We start from the raw sequence: 19376 nt of genomic DNA on the forward strand, positions 1-19376 counted from the left end.
CTCTAAAACCTGCCAGAGCAAAACTGTGTATAGGGCATGGTTGCGGGAGGCTAACTTTTTATTAACTCAATGTATCTGTAAGAAAGCAGTAACGCTAGTTGAGAATTACTGCCTGATTTAAGACAGAGACAGCAAGACAAGAGTTGAATTTTTTCTGTGTATGAACCTTTTCTATTTATATCCAAATATGCTCATTTTTATAGAATACAAAGCTACCCAAAAATCCATCCTTTTATACTTCTCAAAATAATTATTTGTTGATTTTTATCACCACACAGTCTAACCTACGCCTTAGTGATTTCTTACTGTGCATTTGGTAGCAAAGTGTTTCATGTGCTCATTTGTGTGTAAGACCATGGATCTTGTGCCTGTAATTTCAAATAGCCATATGGTGATGCATCATGTTAATGCACCACGGTTTGTTTATCCAAAGGTATAAATCTTGAGGCTATAACAAAAGCTGAAAACCCTTTCCAAGTGCAAAAAATGTCCATGACATTTCTTTTCTCCATTGTAATTCCGAGTCCCTAGAAATTCTTAGCATCTTGCCAAAGAATAAACAGCACTCATGTTTCTCAGGCATCTTATGGAACTAAAGGTCTCCTATGTAGCTTTAGGATAATAAATGAAATATAAAGTAATAAATATAGAACAAACAAGTGGTTCCTTTTTAAAATGGAAAGAGTACAGTTGGCACAGTTTTAGAGCCAGAAATCAGGGTGATTAAGGAGCAAAGAGTTGCCAGCACAGTCATAAATTATGGAGGAGAATGTAGAAACGGTGTGAGAGAAAGCCAACTTACTAGCACAAAAATATAAAATGTATGCTAGAGTCCCTGAAGCAGACTAGTTCGGTAGTAGAAGCCCTGAAGCCTCCTTCAGTCCTACTTCGGGGGAGGAGGAGCGCTGACCTGCGCTAGACGTGGGGTCTCAGCTGCTGTTTTAGGATATCTGGTGGGACCACAGTGATGGAAGCTGAGGAGTGAGTCATGAGTCTGCAGGGAAAGGGGGCTTAAGCAGCCATGCAAAGCAAAACAGAGGGAAAGACCTTTAGGCCCCCGAGGAAGGGGATGGAGAGAGTGTTGCTTTCAAGGCCCAGAGAGCCCCCCCCGCCCCACACCCTCCCAGAAGGGCCAGCAACCCTGGCCACTGAGTAGCCACAGAGAGAAGTGGGGAAGAATTGGTGGAAGGTGCTGTCTTGACCCCTGACTGGACTTGAATCTGGGCTACTCTACGTCCAAGCTGAAGGTGAAGTAGTCACTTAGCCTCTCCCCGGTGCAGAGCTAGACAACAAGGGTGCCTTTCTCCAGGGTTTCAGCGAGGATGAAGGGAGGCCATCTATGTGTAGGGCTGGTGCTGGCGAGTCTGCCCTGGGCCTGGCTGAAGCCCGCAGCCATGCTTCTGAAATAAACCTTTTTACCCCAAGCAGGATACTTACTGTACCTGGCGACCAGATGGTCCTTGAGAATTCAGTGGTCTCACTGCAGAGCAGGCACCTGCCTGGACCACCCTCGTGCCAGCTTTCACGCTTATTCCCGCTCTCTTTGCTGCGACTCTGAGCTCCTGCCTTTCCCTACAGCCTTTTCAGCCTTCAACAAACAAAAGCACCACTTATACTAAAGTAACGAGAGATTCAGGAGCAAGGCAGATTAGACTTGCTTTTAAAAATATGTATATTTATTTAAAATACACATGTATGTATTTTATTATAGTTTATATATTTTATTATATTACATATAGTTTATATATTTTATATTTATATAAATATATATATATTCATCTTGTAAGTAGGGACAGTTTTCAAATTAATGGGCTTTATTTTTTAGAGCAGTTTTAGATTGACAGAAGCACAGAGCAGAAAGCGTAGAGTTCCCATCCTCCCCTCTACCCCACCCCCTCCCTTCACATTCCCGTTATGAACATTTCGCAGAAGTGTGCCGCATTTGCTATGATTGTTGAGCCAGTATTTTACGTTACTATTAACCAAAACCCACGGTTTACATTAGGGTTCATTCTTAGCATCTTACCTTTTATGGGTTTCGACAAATGTGCGACACCACGTGTCCAGCACTACAGTGTCATAAGGAATGCTTCCACCGCTCTACAAATTCTCTGGGCTCTGCCCGTTCCCCCTTCCCCACCCCCAGCACCCCTGGCAACCACTGGTCTTTTTACTGTCTCCCGGAGTTTGCCTTTTCCAGAAGGTTACATAGTTGGAATCATACACTATGTAGTCTTTTCAGACTGGCTTTGTTCACCTGGCAATATCCATTTAAAGTTCCCCCATGCCTTTTTTTCATTGTATAATATTCCATTGTATGGATGGACGCAGCTTATTTACCCATTCGCCCACTGAAAAACATTTTGGTAGCTTCCACATTTTGACAATCATGAATAAAGCTGCTGTAAACATGCGTGTGCAGGTTGTCGGGTGCACATACATATTCAACACATTTGGGAGTGTGATTGCTGGGTTGTGTAGCAAGAGTATGTTTAGTTTTGTAAGAAACTGCCACACTGTCTTCCAAAGTGGCTGCACCATTTTGCATTCTCACCAGCAATAAATGAGACTTCCTATTATTTATATTTACTTTTTTTTGGAGAAGGAGTCTTGCTCTGCCGCCCAGGCTAGAGTGCAATGGCATGATCTCAGCTCACTGCAAATTCCCACTCCTGGGTTCAAGCAAGTCTCCAGAGTAGCTGGGATTACAGGCACCCGCCATCATGCATGGCTAATTTTTGTAGAGAAGGGGTTTCACCATGTTGGCCAGGCTGGTCTTGAACTCCTGACCTCAGGTGATCCACCCACCTTGGCCTCCCAAAGTGCTGGGATTAGAGGTGTGAGCCGCTACACCCGGCCCTATATTTACTTTTTACATATAAAATTAATAAGGGCTTCTTATAAAAATTCAAGCAATAGATGAAGAATCCCACCCTGCCGACAACTTTTCCCTCTGATCTAATTCCACAGACAGAGAAAAAAATTACAGAGAAATTACAACATTCATTCTTTACTTATTAGATTTGATATAAAGTTTTTAATGACTTCCTTGACAGTACATTGACCTGAGAACCCTTAACTGCCTTTATTCCTTCCAAATTTGTGTGTATTTTACTTTTAAAATTTTATTTTAAAAATTCATGTACAGTAAAATTTATACCTCTTAATGTATAGTTCTAAGAGTTTTGACAAACCCTCCTTCAACCCTTAACCCCTGGAAACCACTCATTTCTTTTCCATCTCAATATGTTTACCTTGTTTAGAACATTATTGAGATGGAATCACACAATACATGGCTTTTTAAGTCTAGGTTTTTTTCACCCAGCATAAGGCCTCTGATACTCATCCATGCTGTTATGTGCATTAAGAGTTTGTTCTGTTTTATTGCTGAGTAGTTTCTTACTTCTCACTTTAGAAAACTAAAGGAGGCTTGGATTCTTTTCATTTTTGGTGACGATAAAGCTGCTATGCGCGCACACACACACACACAGACACACACACACACACATATATATATATTTGAGATGGAGTTTTGCTCTTGTGCCCCAGACTGGAGTGCAATGGTGCAATCTCAGCTCACTGCAATCTCCACCTACCAGGATCAAGCAATTCTCCTGCCTCAGTCTCCTAAGTAGCTGGGATTACAGGCACCCACCACCACACTTGGCTAATTTTTGTATTTTATTAGAGACGGGGTTTCACCATGTTGGCCAGGATGGTCTCAAACTCCTGACCTCAGGTGATCTACCCACCTCAGCCTCCCAAATTGCTGAGATTACAGGTGTGAGCCACCGCACCCGGCCCATATATGGTTTTTATGTGAACATCAGTTTTCATTTATTTTAGGTAGATACCTAGGAGTGGCTTAGTTGGATTACGTAAGTATATGTTTAACTTGATAAGCAATTCCCAAACCATTTCTCAGAATAACTCAACTTCTCTCTCTCTCTCTTTTCTTTCTTCCTTCCTTTCTCCCTCCTCTCCCCTCCCCTCCCCTCCCCTCCCCTCCCCTCCCCTCCCCTCCCCTCCCCTCCCTTCCCCTCCCCTCCCCTCCCTTCTCCTCCCTTCCCCTCCCCTCCCCTCTCTTTCTTTCTTAGATGGAGATTCTGTCTTGTCTCCCAGGCTGGAGTGCAATGGTGCAATCTCAGCTCACTGCAACCTCCACCTCCCAGGTTCAAGCAATTCTCCTGCCTCAGCCTACTGAGTAGCTGGGATTACAGGTGCCTGCCACCATGCTTGGCTAATTTTCGTAACTTTTTTAGTTGAGACGGGGTTTCATCATGTTGGCCAGACTGGTCTTGAACTCCTGATCTCAGGTGATCCACCTGCTTTGGCTCCCAAAATGCTGGGATTACAGGCGGGAGCCACCGCGCCTAGCCACGTATTATTTGTTTTCTGAGTTTTGAATACAAATGCTTTGTCAGCATATGATATGCAAATATTTTCTCTCAGGCAACTGTCTTTTCATTCTTTCTCTTTGTCTTTTCATTCTTTTAACAGCATTTCTTACAGAGCAAGAGTTACACATTTTGATAAAATCCAATTGATCAATATTTTCCCTTCTGGATCATGTTTTTGGTATTGTATCTAACACATTGTCAACAAGATTTTCTTCTTTTTTTTTACTAAAAGTTTTATAGTTTTCTGTTTTACATGTAGGTCTGTGATCCATTTTGAGTTAACTTTTGTCTAAAGTATGAGATAAAGACCCAGGTTTTTTTTTTTTTTTTTTTTTTTTTTTTTAGCATACGGACATGTAATTGTTTCAGCATCATGTGTTGAAAAGGCTAGCCTTTGTATATTCTCAAAAATCAATCAACCATACTGTGTGGGCCATTTTCTGTACTCTCTATTCTGTTTCAGTGATGTATATATTTATCTTTTCATCAACACTATACTTTCTGGATTACTGTATTTTTTATAATAAATCTTGAAATGACTTAGTGTGAGTTCTCTAACTTTGTTTTTCTTTTCAAAATGACTTTGGGTATTCAAATTCCTTTGCCTTTCCATATAATTTTCAGATCAGCTTGTTGATATCTTTTAAATATTCCACTAGTCTTTTGATTGGGATTGTGCTGACTTTATAGATCAATTTGGAAAGATCTGTCATCTTGGCAATACTGAATCTTTCAGTCTATAAACACAGTACATCTTTTCATTCAATTAGGTCTTCTTTGATTTCTTTCATCAGTGTTTTAAAGTTTTCAGTGAACAGATCCTGTACATATTTTAGATTTGTAAATGGGGCTGTTTTTAATTTTTTTTCTAATTTTTCATTGCTGGTTTATAGAAATGTAGTTGATTTTTATAGATTATATCTTGTGACATTGCTGAAATTGATTTTCGAAAGTTGAATCAGTCTAAAATTCTCAGGATAAACCTCATTTGCTCATGCTGTACTATCCTTTTAATATGTTTCTGGATACTATTTGTTAGTATTTTGTTGAGAATTTTTAACTCTAGATTCATGAGAGATATTGTTCTGTAGTTTTCCTTGTAATTCATAGAAATTTGACTTGGTATTATGGTAATGTTAGTCTCAAATATCTGTTGAGAAGTCTTTTTACCTTTTATATTTTTTGGAAGAGACTGTTGAATTCATTCTTCTTCTTTCATATTTTGCTAGAATTTAACATTGAAGTCATCTGGGCTTGGAGTTTTTTGTTTTTATTTCTCAAAAAATTTTAAACTACAAATTCCAATTTTTTAAAAAAATATATATATAGGACTATCCAGATTTTCTATTTCTTCTTGAGAAAGTTTTGATAGTTTTTCTTATCAAGAATTTGGTCCATTTTATTTAAGTTGCGGAATTCATTGGCATAAACTTGGTCGTATTAGTCCTTACTCTTCTAATACATGTAGAATCTCTAGTGAGAGCCTTTCTTTCATTCCTGTGATTGATAATTCTCCCCTCTTCCTTCTTTTCCCTTATCAGTCCTTCTTGAGGTTTATTCATTTTATTGATCATTTCGAAGAATCTCTTTTGGTTATGTGACTGTGTTGTTTGGCTGTTTTCCGTTTCATTGATATATGCTTTTTACCTTTATCATCACTTTTAGTTTGTTTGGGTTTATTATGATCTCTTTTTAAAATTTCTTAAGGCAGAAGCTTAAACTATTGATTTGAGACCTTTTGAAGTGAAAGACTTCACACATGCATACTTTCTGACTTTTCTTTCCAAGTAGAGAAGTAACTGCAGTGACCATTTAACAACCTAGCATGTCAATAGCTGCGCTAGTTACTATAAATGTTCACTTTCCCAAAAACCTTGAAGTGTTTGCTCTCTGTGATATTTCAGTAATATTCAATTAATATATTTATTTCCCATGACAATACTGATAGGTTGTAGAAACGGAGGCTCACTAGCAACCTGCATGTGTTTACCCAGTGGAGAGACTGAGATTTGAACCTAATAACAACTGATAATTTTTTTCCTTGCCAGAGCATTGGCTTGTTCTACACATTTGCTGAACACCTAGTCTGTGCCAGTACTGTGCATGGTCTCTGGGGTACGTGGTGAATGAGGGCAGTCCGATTCCTGCGCTCTGGAGCTCAGTCTAGAGAAGGAGACAGACATAAACACATAGTTAGGATAACAGTTATTTGATTAGAGCATCATCAAGTAAATGGTTCTGCAGCATTTTTACAGCTCTCTGCTTCCTAGGTTTATTTTGATGTTGCGGATCACTCAACAGGAAAAGTTGTGGATAAATCCTTAATTTTCAACATTAGGATCAGTGATCTGAATGATCATGCACCCCAGTTTCCAGAGAAGGAATTTAACATCACTGTGCAATAAAACCAATCTGCAGGTGTGTGCGGTTGGGGGGCTGCCGGGCTTCCTTCTGTCTCTGCTCTGTTTCCCTTCCTTAGTATTGATGAGGAGCTTGATCCTAGTCATCTTCAGGGAGAGTTTTTACTGTTCACATCTCAAAGGTCGCAGGCCCCGGATCTGAGCGAAATGCTTTGAGGTCTGTAAGCCTCGTTTTGTATTGGTAATAAAATGATGTTGAATTGCATCAGTGGGAAGAGCTGATATGTAAATGGCATTCTAAAAATAAAGCCACATGCAGTGAGGGAAAAAGAGCTGGGTGATGAGCTTCTGCATAGCTCTGCAAATTTTTTGTCTGAAAAATGGCAACACGATCACATCTAAAGCTTCCGAGTTACATACAGATACTGTGCATTTTTAAACCCAACTTACTCTTACTAGAAAGTGGATCTATTTTTAATAACAAAAACCATTTTTTGGTATAATCATCTCTCCAAAAAATTCCAAGAAATGAAAAGACTGAAAAAGAAAGCATCTTTAATACTACCCATGAGAGATAAGTACTATTAATGTTTTAGTTTGTATTCTTTCAGCATTTTCTTTGCATTTTCTGTGTGTATATACACACACTATATGTTAAACTTACATATATGTGTAATATAATTACAAATGCATATTTTTTGTATTTGTATTTGCATATACATACAGTTTTTGTATGTGCATACATTTTTAATATTTGTATATACATACATTTTTCATCTTTATCATAATATACATCGTCTATGTGTATATAGTAAATATTTATATATTTACACATATTCTGTGCGCTTTTTTACATGTGCATATTTATAAATTTCCTCTCTAAAGATGCAATGTTACTGCTTGTAACTTGATAGTTTTCTAAAATACCCTTTGTGTAATATTTTATGGATGTGCTTTGAAGTATTTGACCGATCTCTTGTTGTTGAACATTTATGTGTTTTTGCCACTTTCTGTTATTTTTATAAAATATATTTCAATGATAAAATTTAAGCTACATCTATTTCCCAATGAAGCACTATTTACTTAGCATGAATTCAGAGACGTAGCCTTGCTGGTTTGTCTGCACATATAGGGTAAGGGTCCTCATTTGCTCACCTGCCTGCAGTCCATGAAGGAGCCTCGTGGGTTGCTGGTCTCGGATAACATGTGCTTGAACATTTTGATATGTTTCTTGGCCATTTCCATGTTCTATCCATGGCTTTTTCCTTTCTTTTCTTCATTTTTCTGTTAGTGCGTTTGTCATTTTTCTTATTTTAACCTCAGCAGTCTATATTAAGAATATCTGCCTGCCATGTGTGTTTCAAACATATTTTTCTGCTTTATCATTTTCTTTTATATTTTGTCTATAGTTTTTTGCCAGATATTTAGAAATGTAATCTGATCCACCAATTTTGTCCTGTAAGTCTTCTGCATTGGCAGTCATGATCTTATAGCTAATTGAAATTCATCCTTATATTTTCTAGTATGTTCATAGTTTTTATATTTAAACATTTCATTCATCTTCGTATATGCCCCAATGCCATTTAGCAAATAATTCATCCTCTTACTGGTTTGATGGGCTACCTTTCTCTGATAGTAACAATTTTAAAAAATTCTTTCTAGGTCAACCTATTTTTCAGATGTTAGCAGTTGATTTGGATGAAGGAAACACTCCAAATTCTCAAGTCCTTTACTTCCTTGTTTCTCAAACACCATTACTGAAAGAAAGTGGTTTCCGGGTTGATCGTGTTAGTGGAGAAATACGACTCTCCGGATGCTTAGATTATGAGGTTATGTGGATTTTATTATTTTCTAAAATGAAATGTGTGGCCCATCCTTGTGCCCCAGGCTTAGATTCTACATTTGTATTGGGGAACCCTCTGTGACTAGATTTGCTATTGAAATTGGTAAAACAGAATATTTCTTATTAGTATTTTCCTTTCCTGTATTCGAGGGGTTTAACTTTCCTTTTCCTTCCCATATAGACTGCTCCTCAGTTTACACTGCTAATCAGAGCCAGGGACTGTGGAGAACTAACACTTTCATCCACGGCCACCATTCATGTGGACGTGCAGGAAGGCAACAACCACAGGCCGGCATTTACCCAGGAGAACGTGAGCCACCTGGGCCGCCCCGATGTCTAAGCCCCAACACAAGTAGCCCTTGGGTCCTAGGCTCAGTTTTCCTCGGATGGTGGGGGGAGGCTGTTAGACTGTTACCATATTGCTATAAAGAAATACCTGAGACTGAGTAATTTATAAAGAAAAGAAGTTTAATTGACTCACGGTTCTGCAGGCTGTACAGGAAGCATGGTGCTGGCAAGGGCTCAGCTTCTAGGGAGACCTCAGGAAGTCTATGATCATGGCGGAAGGAGAAGGGGGAGCAGGCATATCACTTGGTGACAGCAGGAGCAAGTAACACACGGGGGGTGGGAGAATGAGGAACAAGAGAGATAAGAGGTGCTGCACACTTTTAAATGGCCAGATCTCATGTGAACTCGAGACAAGAGCTCCCTTATCACCAAGGGGATGGCTGGAGCTATTCATGAGGGACCTGCCCCCATGATCCAGACACTTCCCACCAGGCCCCACCTCCAATATTGGGGATCACATTTCAACATGAGATTTGGGCAGGGACAAATATCCAAACTATATCAGGGAGTCACCCAAGATATGTGCAGTTCTCAAAAGTGACTTACACTAGAATCAAGAAGCCAAATCATATTGACATAGAAGCACTTCATAATGGTCACATGAGCTGACATGTTTGACGGTTCTATGCCAGAAACTATGCTGAGAACTTTTACATGTGTTTTTTCATTTTTGATTGTTGAAACTATGACATGATTTCTGTTTTAAAGATGGGGAACCCGAGGCCTAGGGAAGACAGAGAATTCCTGTTTACTTGAAGTCAGGGGTTCCTATGCTCAGCCCTTTTGACACTGGGCCAGATGATGATTTGGAGTGGGGGCTGCTCTGCGTGCTGCAGGATGTTCACCAGCATCCCTGGCCTCCACTCAGTAGAAGTCAGTAGCACTCCTCAGCTTGACCACCAAAAATGTCACTAGACATTGCCAAATGTCTCTCAGGGAGAAGAATCACCCGTGGGTGAGAAGTCTGCACCTGAAGTTTTCACAATGTATTCAGGATCCTAGAGGGGAAGGTGAACAGCAGGCAGGCTTTGGCCTTGCCTTCCCACCTCACCTGGTTTGTATGTCAGGGTCCACATGGGATTTTCCAGGCTGCAAGACATCTAACCTTTAAGAGAGTGTTGAAAACCACTGTGTAAGATGGTTTGGGACTGATGCTCCACTTAAGGCATGTGAGATGGCTGAGAGAGAAAACAAGAATTGCTCAAGATCTATTTCTAATCTTTTATTTTTTACTATTCCATATGTACTTTTAAAGAGTAAATATCGACCATATTTTCTTCTTTCTCCTGACTCTCTCAGTGAGGCTTTTCTTCACTACCCAGGTAAAACCCTCCCATTTCTTTTCTGGGACACACTCGAGCCCTTTTGTGCTTTTTTCTTCTTAGTAGCATTCTACTTAAGCACTTGGTTTCATTTATTGTATGAATCCCTGTACACACACGCGGACGCACACGCACGCGCGCGCACACACACGCACACACACACTCAGCTCTCAGCTCCCCAAGGATGGAATTGTTGCCTGTCTTGCTCATGGCATCTGAAATGGAATGTGGCACACAGTAGCTGTTGCTGAATAAATGATGAGAACAATGATTTTTAAAAGGTGTTGTTTAATATTAAAAAAAACCCTATAAACCAAAGTGAAATGTTTGCAAACCAAAGCACCTCGCCAGAAGTATATAATAACTACAAAATAATATTATGTTTGAACCTTGTTTCAAAATCTTTTCCTGGCTTGGTAAAAAGCCATGCTCTCAAAAATACAGCTGGGAAAAAATACACCCTGTTATTTTGAAGTGCTCGTCTAGAAACATTGTCTCCAAAAATATTGAATAACAAGTTATTTTGAAGATCTATGTGTGTTAGAAAAATGATCACCTTAATCTGAATAAATCATAGTGTCCTATTTAGGGGAAGAGCTAGGGTTTTTGGAGAGCATAAACTAGGATTGCATATTATCATTTGTAAAATTCTTAGAAAAAAATAGTGCATTGAGTTAGATGTAAGAGTACTTTAAAATTATTCAGCAAGTCACAGGTAGGAGGGGGCAGATATTCTAATGGATGCACCTTCTGCTGTAACAGGTAGAGTTTCAAATCCTTTAGGTCAAGTTCAGCAGCATGAGGAATATCCAAGGTGCTGTGTTGAGAAGCTACATTTTCTTTCTCCTTGTCTCTCTGGCTCTCTCCGCATCTCTCTCCCCGCTTCCTCTCTGCTTTCCTTTTCAACTGTGTTTCTCTCCATGATATGGACATAGTGATTGCCTCTTTCAGTATAAGATTCAGATTCCTGAAGGCAGAGTCAGCCAGGGCGTGCTGCGTCTCCTGGTTCAAGATCGAGATTCTCCATTTACATCAGCTTGGAGAGTAAAGTTAAACATCTTGCATGGCAACAAAGAGGGACATTTTGACGTTTTGGCTGACCCTGAGACCAACGAAGAGATATTAAATGTTATCAAGGTAACACCATACCAGTGACATATGAACCAGGTGGAGGCAGACTCTGAGACCCCTTCTGTAGGCTCACTCGTAATGAACTAGGAGCTAACACCCATGGATGCTGTGTGCTGAGCCCATTGCATACCACATGTCACCTGGCAAGGAAGGCAGGGTCTCAGTGCCACTTCTGTGTGTAGGCTGAGCACTCCTCTTCCCAAAATAATATCAACAATAAAACTTTTTTGATATAACTAAATACTTCATCATTTAATTTTTTGTTGTTTTAGTCAAAATATAATACATTTACATTGGCCTTAGAATGATTATTCCTTTTCAGATGTGATTTAAAAAATGAAAACATTTTCTTCAACCTTAAACATTCTTCCTTTTTGTCTGAATTGTCAATGTTTAAGACTTTTAAAGTTTAAAAGAAATGGGGATGCTTTTGTGTGGCCCCTGAGAGTATGGAGAACCTCTGGTACTGTGCCCAGTGGAGAAGCTGGCCTGGAAGGAAATATTAATGTTACCGTCTCACTCTACTGATTCAGAAACCAAAGCCCAGAGGGGTTAGGTCTTCTACACAAAGCCACACACCTCTCAAGTGGTGGAGTGGGGGACCCCCTGGGGCAGTCTGACCCCAGTGCCCCTAGTCTTCGTTGCTCACAACCAGACCTAGAGTGACCAGGGCTTCTAGTGCAGTGCAGTGCAGGTGAGTCACCTGGGGACAAGGCAGACCTGAGCCAGTGGGTCTGGGGCAGGGCCCGAGATTCTGCTACTCACTTAACCAGTGGATGCCAATGGCCTACAGACCGTGCTGTGAATAACAAGACTCGACAGATGCTCCACCAGATGCCGGGGGTTGAATTTCAAAATACTCCCAGCCTTTCAATCCTTTTAAGTCGACTGGCCACTTTGTACCCGAATGACTGTGATCATTAATATCCATATTTCCCGAAGCTCCCCTGATTTTTTTTTTTTTTTTTTTGCAGCATGATTGTCTCATTAATGTTTCATTAGGCGATAGTTTTTGTTGCATTTTTCATTACTCTCTGAAGGATGGTGGCTCTTTTCAACCAGAAGAGGAGGAGGGAAAAATAAAAGAGAAAAGAACTCCATAAATGATTTGAAAATGAGCTGAAGACTGTCTTTTTGATCATTATCAAAGACAATGTAAATAATAAATGAAGTGCAAAAGCCGCAGGCTCTGAGTTCGCCATGATGACTCGGCGCTGGGCTTCCTCTGGCTAGAGGGGCAGCAGGTGCTAATGAAATTCTTTCTCTGGGGTTCCAACCTTTGGATTATGAGACTCACCCAGTGCAAAGCCTCGTCATTGCTGTGGAGAATGAGGAGCAGCTCTTCTTCTGCGAGAGGGGAAAGCTTCAGCTGCCAAAGAAGGCTGCAGCAAGTGTCACTGTGAGTGTGCAGGTGACAGATGCCAATGACCCGCCAGCCTTTCACCCCCAGAGCTTCATTGTCAGTAAAGAGGAGGGCGCTGGGCCTGGGACCCTGTTGGGAACTTTTAATGCTATGGATCCAGACAGCCAGATAAGGTGAGAAGAGAGGGCCAGGAAGGGCGGTTGTTTGGGTGGAAATAGCCACATAGCCGAGAGGGCTCCTGTTGGAAAACCAGCTCCTTGGGCGTGTTCACAAGGCTGCCTCAGTCTCCATGATGAAAATACAAGAAGCCACAGCACATGACCACTGGCCTGGGTTAAATGTCGTCTTCCATCTGCAGCTTTTTCTGACCCCACCAGGAGAACTCACCTGTTGGTTTTCCTTTGCATTTTCCATGTTTCTTTTTGTATTCTTTCCTTTGTGTTAGAATAATTTATTATATTTTTCTATCTCCCCACTCTGTACCAGAAGTTATAAACCAGTACCTCTCTTGCTTCTGGGCAAGAAAAGTGAGTTTTTTTTTTTTTAGGAAGTTGTGGAAAATTTACCATTTTATCCATTTTGAAGGGCACAGGTCAGGGGCATTAAGTATATTAATAATGTTGTACAGCTATCACCCCCATCCATCGCCAGAACTCTTTTTATCTGGCAAAATAGGAGCTCTGTCCCCGTTCACCACTCATTCCTCATTCCCCCTTCTCCATCCCCTGGCCCCCACCATTCGACTTTTTGTCTCTCTGAATTTGACGACTCCAGATAATTCACGAAGTAGATTCATACAACATTTGTCTTTAGGTAACTGGCTTATTTCACGTTGTATAATATCCTCAATGTCCATGCACGTTTAGCGTGTATCAGAATTTCCTTCCTTCCTTTTTGATGCTGAATATGCATCTGTGGTATTGACACAGTTTTGTTTATCCACTCATCCATTGATGGGCACTTGGGTTGCATATGGCCTGAATCTCCTGATGTTATTGAAGAAATGAAAGAACTTGGCATTTTTGGGTCTATGTTCCATGAGACCATGATCATGGGAACAGAGTGGGGTCATGCGTCATGATGCCCCTTCCCTCTCTGGGCCGAGCTCAGCAGTCAGCCCCAGGCCCCATTCCGCTGGCTCCACTCATTCCTAGTGCTTGCTTGCCCCTGTCCACACTCCGGTGTGAGATTCCTCCCCTTACAGCAATACTTCTCAGTTTCTCTGTTGGGAAAGGCTAGGTTTTTAAAAAATTTTACAATTCATGATGGCGTGGTAAGTTTGCAAAATCTAATGAAATTGAATTACTAGAAAAATTGTCATGCGCTAGGGGGACACAGCAATGCTGACAACTCTAAGAGCTTCTCAACACTTGCTCTTCATTGTTGCAGTTATCTTGTGAGCAGCTAACCAAGAGTTCACAGACCCCTTCTGGTGCACAGTGGTGCGTCTTGGGTTAGCGTGGCTCTTAAGAGGTGGCTGTCAAACTATAGTGTGTATCAGTCTCTGGGGGAACTTGTTCAAATGCAGATTGCTGGGCCCCACCACTAGAATTTTATTCATTTATTTATTTGAGATGGTGTCTCTCTCTGTCACCCAGGCTGGAGTGCAGTGGCAAAGTCTCAGCTCACTGCAACCTCCACCTCCCAAGTTCATGTGATTCTCCTGCCTCAGCCTCCTGAGTAGCTGGGACTACAGGCACATGCTACCACATCTGGCTAATTTTTGTATTTTTAGTACAGACAAGGTTTTGCCATGTTGGCCAGACTGGTTTCTAACCCACCCCTAGAATTTGATTGAGAGGTCTGGGGCCAGAACTGAGATTTGCATTTCTAAGAAGCTCCCAAGGATGCCAGTGATGCTGGTATTTTTTTTTTTAAATTAATTAATTAATTTTTTTATTGCATTTTAGGTTTTGGGGTACATGTGAAGAACATGCAAGATTGTTGCATAGGTACCCACATGGCAGTGTGATTTGCTGCCTTCCTCCCCATCACCTATATCTTTCAACACCACCAATAGAGAGCCTTTTCTTATTTTATTTTATTTTATTTTTTTAATTGTACTTTAAGTTCTGGGGTACATGTGCAGATCTTGCAGGATTGTTGCATAGGTACACACATGCCATGGTGGTTTGCTGCCTCCATCCCTCCATCATCTACATCTGGCATTTCTCCCAGTGTTATCCCTCCCTAACCTCCCCACCCACCCCACTGTCCCTCCCCTAGCCCCCCATCCCCCAACAGACCCTAGTGTGTGGTGTTCTCCTCCCTGTGCCCATGTGTTCTCATTGTTCAGTACCCACCTATGAGTGAGAACATGTAGTGTTTGGTTTCCTGTTCTTGTGTCAGTTTGCTGAGAATGATGGTTTCCAAATTCATCCCTACAAAGGACATGAACTCATCCTTTTTTATGGGTGCATAGTATTTCATGGTGTATATGTGCCACATTTTCTTTATCCAGTCTATCACTGATGGGTATCTGGGTTGGTTCCAGGTCTTTGCTATGGTAAACAGTGCTGCAATGAACATATGTGTGCGTGTGTCTTTATAATAGAATGATTTATAATCTTTGGCTATATACCAGTAATCAGATTGCTGGGTCAAATGGTATTTCTATTTCTAGGTCCTTGAGGAATTGCCACACTGTCTTCCACAATGGTTGAACTAATTTACACTCCCACCAACAGTGTAAAAGTGTTCCTATTTCTCCACATCCTCTCCAGCATCTATTGTCTCCAGATTTTTTAATGATCGCCATTTTAACTGGTGTGAGATGGTATCTCAATGTAGTTTTGATTTGCATTTCTCTAATGACCAGTGGTGTTGGGCATTTTATCATATGTTTGTTGGCATCATAAATGTCTTCTTTTGAAAAGTGCCTGTTCATATCCTTCCCCCACTTTTGAATGGGCTTGTTTGTTTTTTTCTTGCAAATCTGCTTTAGTTCTTTGTAGATTCTGGATATTAGCCCTTCTTCAGATGGGTAGATTGCAAAAATTTTTTCCCATTCTGTTGGTTGTTGGTTCACTCTAATGATTGTTTCTTTTACTGTGCAGAAACTCTTAAATTTAATTAGATCCCATTTGTCTCTTTTGGCTTTTGTTGCTATTGCTTTTGGTGTTTTAGTCATGGAGTCCTTGCCTATGCCTATGTCCTGAATGGTATTGCCTAGGTTTTATTCTAGGGTTTTTATGGTGTTGGGTCTTATGTTTAAATCTTTAATCCATCTGGAGTAATTTTAGTGTAAGGTGTAAGGAAGGGGTCCAGTTTCTGCTTTCTGCACATGACTAGTCAGTTTTCCCAACACCATTTATTAAAGAGGGAACCTTTTCCCCATTGCTTGTTTTTTTCAGGTTTGTCAAAGATCAGATGGCTGTAGATGTGTGGCATTACTTCCGAGGCCTCTGTTCTGTTCCGTTGGTCTATATCTCTGTTTTGGTACCAGTACCATGCTGTTTTGATTACAGTAGCCTTGTAGTATAGTTTGAAGTCAGGTAATGTGATGCCTCCAGCTTTGTTCTTTTTGCTTAGGCTTGTCTTGGCTATGCGGGCTCTCTTTTGGTTACATATGAAGTTTAAAGTTGTTTTTTCCAGTTCTGTGAAGAAGGTCAATGGTAGCTTGATGGGGGTAGCATTGAATCTATAAATTACTTTGGATAGTGTGGCCATTTTCACGATATTGATTCTTCCTAACCATGACCATGGGATGTTTTTCCATCTGTTTGTGTCCTCTCTTATTTCCTTGAGCAGTGGTTTGCAGTTCTCCTTGAAGATGGCCTTTACATCCTTTGTTAGTTGTATTTCTAGGTATTTTATTCTCTTTGTAGCAATTGTGAATGGGAGTCTGCTCATGATTTGGCTCTCTGTTTGTCTATTATTGGTATATAGGGATGCTTGTGATTTCTGCACATTGATTTTGTATCCTGAGACTTTGCTGACTTTGCTTATCATCTTGAGATTTTGGACTGAGATGATGGGGTCTTCTAAGCATACAATTATGTCATCTGCAAATAGAGACAATTTGACTTCCTCTTTTCCTAACTGAATACCCTTTATTTCTTTTTCTTGCTTGATTGCTCTGGCTAGAACTTCCAATACTATATTGAATAGGAATGGTGAGAGGGCATACTTGTCTAGTGCCAGTTTTCAAAGGGAATGCTTCCAGTGTTGGCTGTGGGTTTGTCATAAATAGCTTTTATTATTTTGAGATATGTTCCATTGATACATAGTTTACTGAGAGTTTTTAGCATAAAATGCTGTTGAATTTTGTCAAAGGCCTTCTCTGAATCTATTGAGATGATCATGTGGTTTTTGTTTTTGGTTCTGTTTATGTGATGGATTACATTTATACATTTGCATATGTTGAACCAGCCTTGCATCCCCAGGATGAAGCCTACTTGATCTTGATGGATAAGCTTTTTGATGTGCTGTTGCATTCAGTTTGCCAGTATTTTATTGAAGATTTTTGCATCTATGTTCATCATGGATATTAGCCTGAAGTTTTCTTTTGTAGTTGTGTCTCTGCCAGGTTTTGGTATCAGGATGATATTGGTCTCATAAAATGAGTTAGGGAGGATTCCCTTTTTGTATTGTTTGGAATAGTGGCAGAAGGAATAGTACCAGTTCCTCTTTGTACATCTGGTAGAATTCAGCTGTGAACTGTCTGGGTCTGGACTTTTTTTTTGTTGGTTGGCTATTAATTGCTACCTCAACTTCAGACCTTGTTATTGGTCTATTCAGGAATTCAACTTCTTCCTGGTTTAGTCTTGGGAGGGTGTAAATGTCCAAGAGTTTATCCATTTCTTCCAGATTTACTGGTTTATGTGCATAGAGTTGTTTGTAGTAATCTCTGATGGTAGTTTGTATTTCTGTGGAATCTGTGGTGATATCTCCTTTATCATTTTTTATTGCATCTATTTGGTTCTTCTCTCTTCTTTTTTATTAGTCTGGCTAGCAGTCTGCCTATTTTGTTGATCTTTTCAAAAAACCATTTCCTGGATGTATTGATTCTTTGAAGAGTTTTTTGTGTCTCTATCTCCTTCAGTTCTGCTCGGATCTTAGTTATTTATTGTCTTCTGCTAGCTTTTGAAATTTTTTGATCTTGCTCCTCTAGCTCTTTGAATTTGAATGATAGGGTGTCAATTTTAAATCTTTCCTCGCTTCTTGTGTGGGCATTTATTGCTATAAATTTCCATCTACACACTGCGTTAGATGTGTCCCAGAGATTCTGGCTCATTGTGTCTTCGTTCTCATTGGTTTCAAGTATGTTTATTTTTGCATTCATTTCATTGTTTATCCAGTCATCATTCAGGAGCAAGTTGTTCAGTTTCCATGTAGTTGTGTGGTTTTGAGTGACTTTCTTAATCCTGAACTCTAATTTGATTGCACTGTGGTCTGAGAGACTGTCTGTTATGATTTCTGTATTTTTGCTTTGCTGATAAGTGATTTACTTCCAATTATGTGGTCAATTTTAGAGTAATTGCAATGGGTGCTGAGAAGAATGTATGTTCTGTGGATTTGGGGTGGAGATTTCTGTAGATGTCTATTAGATCCACTTGGTCCAGATCTGAGTTCAAGTCTTGGATATCCTTGTTGATTTTCTGTCTCCTTGATCTAATATTGACAGTGAAGTGTTAAAGTCTCCCACTATTATTATGTGGGAGTCCAAGCCTCTTTGTAGATTGTTAAGAACTTGCTTTATGTATCTGGGTGCTCCTGTATTGGGTGCATATATATTTAGGATAGTTAGCTCTTCTCGTTACATTGATCCTTTTACCATTATGTAATGCCCTTCTTTGTCTCTTTTGATCTTTGTTGGTCTAAAGACTGTTTTATCAGAGGCTAGGATTGCAACTCCTGCTTTTTTTTTGCTCTCCATTTGCTTGGTAAATCTTCTTCCATCCCTTTATTTTGAGTCTATTTGTGTCTTTGCACATGAGATGGGTCTCCTGAATACAGCACACTGATGCATCTTGACTTTTTAGCCAGTTTTCCAGTCTGTGTCTTTTAATTGGAGCATTTAGGCCATTTATATTTAACATTAATATTGTTATGTGTGCATTTGATTCTGCCATTTTGTTACTGGCTGGTTGTTTTGCCCATTAGTTGACACAGTTTCTTCATTGCATCTTTACCATTTGGTATGTTTTTGCAGTGGCTAGTACTGGTTGTTACTTTCCATGTTTAGTGCTTCTTTCAGGAGCTCTTGTAAGGTAGGTCTGGTAGTGATGAAATCTCTCAAAAATTGCTAGTCCATAAAAGATTTTATTTCTCCTTCATTTATGAAGGTTAGTTTGGCTGGATATGAGATTCAGGGTTGAAAGTTCTTTTCTTTAAGGATGTTGAATATTGGCCCCACGTTCTTCTGGCCTGTAGGGTTTCTGCTGAGAGATCCACTGTGAGTCTGATGGGCTTCCCTTTGTGGGTAACCCGATCTTTCTCTCTGGCTGTCCTTAGCATTTTTTCCTTCCATTCAACCCTGGTGAATCTGACGATTATGTGCCTTGGTGTTGCTCTTCTTGAGGAGTATTGTTGTGGTGTTCTCTGTATTTCCTGGATTTGAATGTTGGCCTGCCTTGCTAGACTGGAGAAGGTCTCTTGGATAGTGTC

At 40.2% G+C, this 19376-nt stretch overlaps 1 protein-coding gene across 1 annotated transcript in view; it reads left to right on the forward strand.

Annotated features, from left to right (window-relative positions):
• CDH26 (cadherin 26) overlaps window positions 1–19376 on the forward strand; it is a 54075-nt gene that overhangs the window by 13131 nt on the left and 21568 nt on the right. The window contains 5 exon segments of the mRNA XM_012473794.2: window positions 6671–6818; window positions 8423–8589; window positions 8785–8913; window positions 11225–11408; window positions 12679–12940. Of these exon segments, the coding sequence (XP_012329217.2) occupies window positions 6671–6818; window positions 8423–8589; window positions 8785–8913; window positions 11225–11408; window positions 12679–12940 (890 nt within the window).

Source organism: Aotus nancymaae, unplaced genomic scaffold, assembly GCF_030222135.1.
Source record: "Aotus nancymaae isolate 86718 unplaced genomic scaffold, 86718_ANA_hifiasm-v0.15.2.pri h1tg000029l, whole genome shotgun sequence".
Classification (NCBI taxonomy): domain Eukaryota; kingdom Metazoa; phylum Chordata; class Mammalia; order Primates; family Aotidae; genus Aotus; species Aotus nancymaae.